Source organism: Xiphophorus couchianus, chromosome 18 (genome assembly GCF_001444195.1).
Source record: "Xiphophorus couchianus chromosome 18, X_couchianus-1.0, whole genome shotgun sequence".
Lineage (NCBI taxonomy): Eukaryota > Metazoa > Chordata > Actinopteri > Cyprinodontiformes > Poeciliidae > Xiphophorus > Xiphophorus couchianus.
The window spans coordinates 32046428-32056321 of NC_040245.1; the positions used below are offsets into that span (position 1 = coordinate 32046428).

Sequence of the window (9894 nt, forward strand, 5' to 3'; positions counted from 1 at the left end):
ATTTTATTGTTTTTAGAAGCAGTAGAAACCCACACAGAGATTTTCCAGCCTTTTTTCCTGCACTGGTTTACAATATTTAGTGTGTCTGTGTTATTTTAACATTTTTGCAAACAAACGTTTTAATTCAGCTTATTTTCAAGATGTTTAAATGCTAAAGACAATCAAGAACCAAACTGTTTGTGCAGCTTTCTGTTTCATTTTCTGTTGCTTTGCTGAGTCTTGATGGGTTCTTACCTAAACCTTGGAGCCGCTCGTGCTGATTGGCTGCTGTATTTCCACCCAGACACTCAGACTCTCTGCAGGAGCGTTTGAACGTCACACCCAAACTGCATCTGATCAACTGCTCTGCTTCTCCTCTTCAGTGTCGAAGTGAAAAGAAAAGATGGGGAAAATAAACGGATGCCTCAAGTGCCTTTTTATCTTCTTTAATGTGCTGTTTCTAGTAAGTAAAAGTTATTTTAAAAAACTTTTTCATGTTTTTGCATCTCTAAAATCTTAATTTTTAGTAATAGTTAAGTTTTAATAAAATGTGTTGATCAACAAGAAGAATCAGGTTTTTTAAAAAAATAACACAAAAAGACAAAAAAGTAGTTTTTGCTCTTTTATTTTTATTTTGCAGTTTTAGGCTTCTTTGAACTTTTGCTGTATTATTAGTCATAAAATGTATTATCAGTCATTTTATATTAATTATCCTGCATTGGAAAAATATGAAAGATTTTGGATTTCTGGAGTATGGAAAATGTACAAATTGTTCTTGATTCACCTTTCAAACTTATATGTTTCTGTAAAACTTGTAATTTGTTAAATTAGATCTTAGTTGCAATTTAATTATTACAGTTAAAAGTTACATAGGATGAACAAAGTACATGATGTTCTGATGTGTAAAATGTCCACTTTGTGTCCAGTAAGCAGTGATTTCCAGTAACAGTTTGTGTGTGTGTGTGTGTGCGCGTGTGTGTGTGTGGAGGAGGGGGTGTGTGCGTGTGTGTGTGTGTGTGTGTGTGTGTGTGTGTGTGCGTGTGTGTGTGTGGAGGAGGGGGTGTGTGCGTGTGTGTGTGTGTGTGTGTGTGTGTGTGTGTGTGTGTGTGTGTGTGTGCGTGTGTGTGTGTGGAGGAGGGGGTGTGTGCGTGTGTGTGTGTGTGTGTGTGTGTGTGTGTGTGTGTGTGTGTGTGGAGGAGGGGGTGTGTGCGTGTGTGTGCGTGGGTTGGGGGTCCTGTTACTCTCCGCCCATCAACCCTCCTGTTGTTTTCTCTCTCTAACGGTATTTTAATGCTTCCCGTTGAAGACTTTATGTTCTTTCGGTTTCCTTTTGGATGAAACGGAGAAAAAAGAAAGAAAAATGAAAGTTTGGAGTTTGAGAAATCTTGGAGAAAAGTTTCAGAAAGTTTTTTGGTGCAAGAATAAAACACAAAAACTTAAAAAGTGAATTTATAAAGTTTTTTGTAACTTTTTTTTTGTTTCTTTGATTAATTATATTTCTCCCCCGCGCCTTTTTAATTTTTTTTTTTCATCCTCCGTTCCCGGCATTTTTCTGAAGCTGCGTCATTTCAGACAGTCGCCCATTTTCTGCTCTCTGCCGCCCTCTCGTGTCCTGCAGCCAAAATTACAGCAGAATTTATTACGCCTAAAATAAACTATTAATCTCCTAAAACCAGGATTCTTCACTTTTTTTTGTTCTAATAATTTATTAATAAAATAAATGAAAAGATGAAAAATATGTTTAATTTATCATTTTGTCATCAAATGAAACTTTTTTGTCTCCCTTTCATATGAGGAACATTTTGTGAATTTCAAATGAAGCAAAAATTGTTTCATTTGTGTTCAGTTGAGTTTTTCTTTCTATCCCAGATCATCGGATGTGTGCTGATATACGTGGCAGTGCAGGCCACTGCTGTTTCTATCCAGGTAAACTATGAAAATATCATACAATTTAAATTATTTAGAGTAAAAGTCTCAAATATATACTTCCTGTTTCGATATGGTAAAAAAAAAAAAGAACCAAGTAGTTGCATCTAATCCTGTGCATTAATGTAATGACAAGCAACCTGGAGCTAGACACTCCAAACCAACAGGGGGCGCTCCAGAACACAATGTGTTTCACACAACTACAATTGACAATTGTCATATTATAAAAATAAAGTAGCAATAATACAGAACAAAGTTGTAATATAAGAATAAACCAAAATGTTGTGACTTTATTCTCTTATTATCCTGGCTATGGGCAGAAGAAACCTCCTGTAGCAGTCTGTGTTACAGTGAATCTGAAGAAGCTTCTTACTGAAGACAGTCTGATGTCAGTTTTTTTATTTGTTTTAGTTTTATATTTAGTTTCTAGTGGACTTCGGTCCGCTGTGGTTGTTTTTAAATCTCTTTTTGACTCGAACTGAACTGGATACTTTGAAGAAACGGTGATTAATCATTTGAAGTTTCGCTGTGACTCGTTTCTTTGCTTCCCAACCGATCAGATGTCGACATTCGGAGGCCCGGGCGTGGGCTGGATCTGGGTCATCACCCTCGGCGTCTTCGGCATCTCCGCTCTGGGAATCTTCGCCGCCTGCTCAGAGAAGGAGCTTTTCCTCAAAATCGTATGTAGAAAAGTCTGAATCCTACAGAAAGATGAGATTAGGAGTCAGCAGAGCGCAACCTGAACTTGTTTTGTGCAGTTTGCAGGTTTCATGGGGATTGGGATGATCATCATGCTGATCTTTGGGACTGTTGTGGCTGTTTTGAGAAACTCGGTAACCTGCTATAAACCCTCGGTTCATTATGAACTTCAGTTTGGTTTTATGCTAACAGAGTTTTGATTTTTATCTTTTAGCTGAAACAAAACTTTGACAGTAAAGCCAAAGAATATGTCGAGCCTCTCATGAAAGACGAAGAGTCGCGGCAAAAGCTGGAGGAATTCCAACTGACAGTAAGACTGGACTCTGAATCCGTCCTCATGCTCTGGATGTCTGACGTTTTGTGCAGAAGCCTCCAGTAAGGCGTGTGTGTTTGCAGTTCCAGTGCTGCGGCGTGGTGAGCGCCGAGGACTGGGGCAGAAAAATCCCAGCCTCCTGTCAATGCAGCAACACCAACGGACTCTTCAGACCCTGTAAATCCAAACCTGCGGTACGTCGGGCGGGAAACGTGTTCAGGGTCATACAGAGGCATTTTATTTTATTTTATTATTTCATCAGCTTTATTTTATTTATTTATAATTATTTTATAATACTTAATATTTTTTTTAAACATTTTTAATAGAATTTTATTTACTTATTTTTACATGAATCTCATTTTTAATTCTGGCCTTTTATTAATTTATTGAAACTATTTTTATTATTCACAATGACTTTAACCAAGAGGAGTGTTTTCTCTAAACATGAAAGCCTTTTGTTCTACTTTATTTAAACGTTTTAATTGGTTTTATTTTATTTTTATAAATTTATATTTTACTTATTGATTTTATTATTAATTAATTATTTTTTATTTATTACATGAATTTCTTAATTCTGGGATTTTAACCATTTTTTAAATTTGTCCTTTTAATTCACACAAGTGCAATGATGTTAAATAGAAATATATTTTAATTAATATATTTTTCATTTTATTTTTATTATTGATATTTTTCATCAGATTTCTTACAGTTTTTAGAAAATGCTGAAATCTGTATTTTCTTGGTGTTTCTGGTTTCTGTGTGAATCTTCTGAACGTCGTCTTGTTGTTTTCCTGCAGGGATCTTCAGGACCGGATCTGATCCACTCTGAGGTATTAATTCAGATTATCAACAACGTTCTGCTCATGTTGGGCCAATTCGGGCCTCTGAACATAAATTTCCGCCTAAAAATCTCAGAAATTTTCTAGAAAAAATTCTGTTTTTGCAATGATGCCAGTTTGCTAGACAAACATTTGAGATTTTCTGTAAAGAACTTGAAACATTTCTAGGAAAACGTGAAAATTTTGAGTTTTTAAAATCACAAATTTGCTAGAAATTTTTTTTGGAAAACTTTTGTTTCAAAATTGCAATTTTTTTTACGAAAAACTTGGAATTTTTCAAGAAATGGAACCTGGTAATTTTCTAGAAAAAAATGAAATTCTGAGATTTAACTATTACAAAATAGTTTGGAAAAAAAAATCAGAAATTTTCTAGGACAGAATTGGAAATGTCTGAAAAATGGCTAATTTGCTAGAAAAAAACGGAGAAAGTTTCTAGAATTGAATTTGGAAATTCTTGGCAGTTTCAAAACTTTTGAATTTTTTTACTTCTGAAACCAAAATTTTCTTTCTGAAAAAATTCTGAGATTAATCAGATATTTCTCTTCACCAACTTTTGACTTTTCAAACTGAAAGATTTTCTTGCTTCTTCTAATAGTAGAAAATGTTCAACTTTCCAAAGTTTGCACAAGTTTTTCTAGAAAATGTCTGAGATTTACCTAAAATGTCTGTTTTCTAACCAAATTTCCGCCTTTTCAAACTGAGGAAATTCCTTGTTTTTCATAGAAATTTTCAGATTTTTTTATTCCTGTTGTTGTTGCGCAACACCCCCCCCCCCTCCTTTCTGTCTCTACTCTCTCACTCTCGTACTTCCTCTTCTGAGAGGGGAGATGTGCTACCAGCTCTCCGTCTAACGGGTCCGTTGAGTTTCCTAAATCTGCTGGGATTTACCCTGTCCAGAACTGAAGTAAACTCTGTTTAAGCTGGTTTCCAGAAACGATTCGCCTGGTTATCTGACGGCCTACATCCAGGTGTCCCACCCTTCTTCCCCCTGTGAATTAGCCAGACTGAGCAGCCTACAGCCAACTAGTTTCACAGAGCACACCTGTTAACGGTCGCTCGTTCTCTATTTTACAACTTGCATTTGTTATTGAACCAGGTAGGTTTTAGTGACTCGGGCGAGTCCCAAGGATGTTGTTTTACATATGGGCTACCAGCAACCTAAAAACATTTTCCACCTCTTCCTCTCCAGAATCAAACATCACAGCTATTTTACAACCATCAAAGAACTTTAAGGTGACTCATTAACTGAATGTCCACAACATCTTTTAGATTTTCTTTATGCTAAATATTTTATTAGTAAGGCATTTTTGCAAGGGTCAGTACAGCTTAATTCAGTAGCAGAAATAATCAAATAAGTAAAATCAATCATCTAGTCTATCTTTCCCTACTGCTGATACTGAGAACTAAAAAAGGGAACCTTTGAGAGAGACGGACGGAGTTTGGCGTTTCGAACCCCAGACCTGGCTTGATGATGAAGAAGGTGTGGCAGCAGGAGGAAGATGTTGATCGGCGAAGGCCAGGATCTCCGCAGGTCCGATGAGCTTCTTCTCCGCATGGATGCTGAGGTCACACAGGACTTGGTGCTGGCAGGAAAAAAGGCACTAGTTCTTCTTCCTTGTCTTTGTCTTCATCTTTGTCTTTGGGGTCAGAACCCAGCCGATGAGAGAAGTGCGATTCGAAGCCACAGGTTGTGGGCCAGACGGGTTGGTCTCCATGTGCAGGACAGTCTCCGGCTCCGTGGCCCCGGCTCTTCTTCAGCTGCAGAGTTCTTTGTCCATCTCGATCTTGGCTCGAAGCTGCCCGGAGGATCCAACGAAAGGTTCCTCTTTTGCACCCACCTTTTATAGGGTTTATCCACCCCCCTGGTGCGCCTGCTGTCTGCTTAGACAGATGATCTCATATCCATCACTGTCTTACAGACATTTCCTGATGTCTGTGCCAATGTCTCAGGGTTGCTCAACCTCCTGTGTCCCTTGCCTGCACAACCTTTCACCTACTCTCTACCTCCAACATATTAGTGATGTTTAATTGCAGTTTTACACCTTTTACACCATTTCAAGTTTAATGTCAAAATCACATTTATATCACATTTATTTTCTTTAGCTTCTCTGATTTAGCATTCATTTATAATTTTATAACCATAACTTATATCACATTTATTTTCTTCAGCTTCTCTGATCTATCATTCATTTATGATTTTATAACCATAACTTATTAATTATTCTTATTATAATCTTAATGTGAGTTATTACAGATGTTTTTCTGAAAAGAAACCAAGAATAATACATGATTCTAATTATTTACTACTAAAGTTACAGTTACTTGTTTTTCTTGTAGTTCCCACAAATATAAGTGTATTATTACAAGTAAACCAATATTCATATAAGTATTTTACTTTGAATCTTATCCAATTACTAATAATGTTTAGATTTAATTTTTTAAAACTTTCATGCTTTAAAATAGTCTCAGCTATTTTTATAAATCTGCAGGCTGGAAACTTCCTCTTTTTCCAGGAAACCTGCTTTTCCTGTTTAATGACTCTCTCTGACTGACTATGATTTCTTATGATTAGATAGAAAAAAGTAGAATTAAAGCAAAGTTTGCATGAGACAAAAACAACACACACAACCAGATTTATTTTATTGACACTTAAGTCTACTGTTGGGCCTTGATATCACTTGAGTGATTCATTTTAAAGATAACTTTATTATTACTGTTAAACTAAAATCTCTAGCATGGGGAAGTGGGATGAGCTCGGATTTTCTTGACACTGTTTTTTCTATCTGAACGGCTCTGATATCCTGTCGAATGTTTAAATCTTATTGTTTTATTTCCGCCTCTCTCCTCTGCAGTCCTGCAGCGGCAGCATCTTTTACTTAGTGGACATTATATTCAAGGTCTGCCTGGGCTTCCTGTTTGGATTCGCTGTCACTGCAGTGAGTCCCACTGATGGTTTCATTTATAAAATGATTTCTTGCCAGCATGTGGTTGTGCAGCAGAAACTATAAAACTGCAGATGCAGTTTCCTGCCAACAGGCGGCAGAGTTTCACAATTTATTGTGATTTAAACAGGTTTTTAAAAAGTACAAATAGAGGATTAGGACTCGGCCAAGAAAGATAAATAAATAAATAAAGTTAAGAGAATAAAGTCATAAAATGATGATATTACCAGAATAATGTCATAATGTCGGTAAAAAGAAAAAAAGGAAATATTTAATCTTTAAAAACATCAGCATCAGATTATGAATATCAGACTGTGTCCTGATCACTGATGGTTTGTTTTTTAAAATAATTTTGATTAAAGTCACTAATTTTGTTGAAGTAAGTTAGAAATACAAGGAATTTTGTGACGTGACTCCGCAGGAAGATGTTTAATAATAAGAAGGAAAAGCAGCTTCAGAACCAGAAAATAAAAACTCTTCATGAGGTAAATATTCAGGTGTTCAATCATTTTGACCTTAGCATAGTTTAGCTGTAAACAACTTTACCTTTAGCGCTTTTATGCTAATCTGTTAAACTTACTTATCAACTTAAGGTAAACAGGCTAAACGTGAGTAGAAAAATAAGGCCGTTATATCAGGAGGACGGCCACCAGGAGGCGCTGTGGCCTCTGAAAAACGAAACAATTGAATCCCTTAAATTTTTCATCACAATTTTTGTTTCCTGTTGTTCAATCAATTTCAAAAATAAAACGTGAGTTAAAATAATTGATTTAAATGTTATTTCTGACGCCAGCAAAGCAGCAAAAAATGGAAAAGTTGACAAGAAAACGACCGAAGAAAAAAACCTGAGAACAATGTTAATAAAATAATATTTGATGTGATTAGCATGAAATATTACATATTTTCTTATAATCAAAAGAGGATTGTGTTGAAAATTGTATTATCTGGTAACAAAGTTATAATAATCTGATAGTAACATTTAATTTATGTTAATTAGATGTAATATATATGAAACGGTGAATAAAAACATTCTCAAAGTTGATGTTTCTTTACATATTTGGGGTTAATACTTATTGGGGGCATTAAAAACAAATGTATTGCTTATTTTTTGGTGCAGAATCGAAACATGTGACCTAATTATTGAAGTATGTTTTAATTTCTGAGTTTGTTTGTCCTTCCAGCTGTTGGGCCTGCTGATCTCCATCCTGATGATCCATCAGGTCAGACGTCACGACGGCATGGGAGGGCCGTCCATCGCCATGAAGGGCTACTGAAGCTAACCTGACCGTTAGCCTCTGAAATGTAACCCGGGACTCAGAGTCGGTTTTTATCATTTAACTCATCCTGGGAGGAAACGTTTCCTCTTTGTTTGTATCACTGATTTTTGTATGAACATTTATTTTTTTACATCTTTATGTTTTGTTGCTGAATTGTATTAATCTGTGAAACGCAGAAAAAATCTGAATATTTCCATCATCATCCGCAGCTGGGAGATGAAAACATTTAAATTCAAGAATTATTTAGAGAAACTACGACCGTGGGATTAATGTTTTATGCATTTTGGGGCCTGAAACTTGCAAACAACTTTTTATAAGTTGGCAAAACAATCACTAAAGCAGATTATATAAAATCTTCAGTCATTTTGATGGAATAATTTTCACAACATAATGACTTTAAAAGTACCAGTAACATTTTTACATCTATTTTCTTATTAGTTTGTTGGAAATAATGTCTTTTTTTATTATTTTCTTACATCATTTTTCAGAAATTTCTACAAAATCTATCCACCCTTTGTGCAAAATTCTTTACTTTAAAACCTAAAAATCTAAATAAAGTGGTGGTTGTTAAAAAATGACAACAAATTTCCAACAGTAAAAATGAAATATTATTTTTATTTTAAAATCATTTGTGGCCTTTTGGGTCGTTTTGCTGGATGTTCACCTGATAAAAACGAGACAAATCTGTTTAAGCTTTAAAGTTTTACTAATTATGTAAATGGATGTTTTAAACTCGTTATGAAACCAAACATTTCCACTATATTCTGTAAAAGTATTGCACTTTTTAAAAAAAATAAAAGCAACATTTCCACAAGTTTACTTGATATTGTGTTGAATCTAAATATTTATGACTTCTTAAATGAAAACATCAGTTTTTCAAAATTATTGTGGTTTCTTATGTAAGAGATTCACACAAAGAAAAAATGTTTTCATTGCTTCTTAAAGTTCTTTTCAGATCATATTCCTCTGAGTCTGGTGAATACATCTGCGAATGATTGCATCTATGTGTGAAAAATAAATAATAAATCAGAGTTGTATTTATTACATAGAGCCAAACAATATTAATTTACTTAATTTAGTGTTTTAGGTTCTCATTTATCTGGAGAGGCATCAAACAAACAAGCATGAATATCATAAACATAATTGGAAGAAATGCATTTATTGATCATAAATTATCAAAAGCTGAAGTTATTTTCCTTCACTATGATTTTATATTGATTGGCTTCTGGAAACTTGAGTTTATTTTGTAATTTAATTGTAGAAAGTCCAACGTCTCTGTGCTGTAATTCTCCATAAATGATGCAGAGGGTGCAGATGCTAAACCTCCCACATAAAAATGATTCAATAATTCAATCTAATCTCTGTTATTCAAACAAAACAGATTCAGTAAAACTAAGAAGCAAATTTTAGATTAATCTCTGAGTAGATTAGTCAGTTATTGCTTTATTTTGAGCCATGAAAAGGGAAATAATTCATATTATTCCTGTTAATAGGTGAAAAAGTAATTTCTCATGAACATTTGACTTTTCGTACTTCTTCCCTGGAAGCTACCATAACTTTAGGTCACCGGTTTTGTTACGGCCATAATAAATAATAACTAAGTGCAGAAATAATGTGACTGCATCAGCAGCCAGAGAGGTTTTGGGGTCGGTGTCGCTCTCTGTGTCTCAAAATGTTTGCTTTTGATGCTGATGTGAATCCACATTCAGACAGACGGTCATGTGCAGAACTTCACATTTCACTGTTTGGAGAAAGAAATTCATATTCATTTTGCTCTTTACAGCTTTAAACCCTTTGAGAAAACATTTAGAAGCAGCACATCATATATTTTATTATATTTTAGAGCTTTACCAATATAAAAGAAGAATATTTGGAGAACAAATGTTTATAGGTTGTGTGAACTGACCTTTGAACTTGAA

The 9894-nt window shown here is 34.8% G+C and overlaps 1 protein-coding gene across 1 annotated transcript; it reads left to right on the top strand.

Annotated features, from left to right (window-relative positions):
• The first annotated feature begins 295 nt into the window (after positions 1-295).
• On the top strand, positions 296-8789 carry LOC114133247 (tetraspanin-15-like). The gene is made up of 9 exons (XM_027998989.1): positions 296-442; positions 1849-1905; positions 2466-2585; positions 2664-2738; positions 2819-2914; positions 3001-3111; positions 3715-3747; positions 6609-6692; positions 7880-8789. The coding sequence occupies exons 1-9, from the start codon at positions 383-385 to the stop codon at positions 7970-7972; spliced, it is 729 nt and encodes a 242-aa protein (XP_027854790.1). The 5' UTR covers positions 296-382; the 3' UTR covers positions 7973-8789.
• The last annotated feature ends 1105 nt before the right edge of the window (positions 8790-9894 follow it).

Bases quoted from the DNA above. Each gene is read 5' to 3' on its own strand.
- LOC114133247 (XM_027998989.1), top strand. From the start codon at position 383: ATGGGGAAAATAAACGGATGCCTCAAGTGCCTTTTTATCTTCTTTAAT. The intron at 2,915-3,000 runs GTAAGACTGGAC...GTGTGTTTGCAG, and splicing joins TGGAGGAATTCCAACTGACA to TTCCAGTGCTGCGGCGTGGT. The intron at 3,748-6,608 runs GTATTAATTCAG...TCTCCTCTGCAG, and splicing joins CGGATCTGATCCACTCTGAG to TCCTGCAGCGGCAGCATCTT.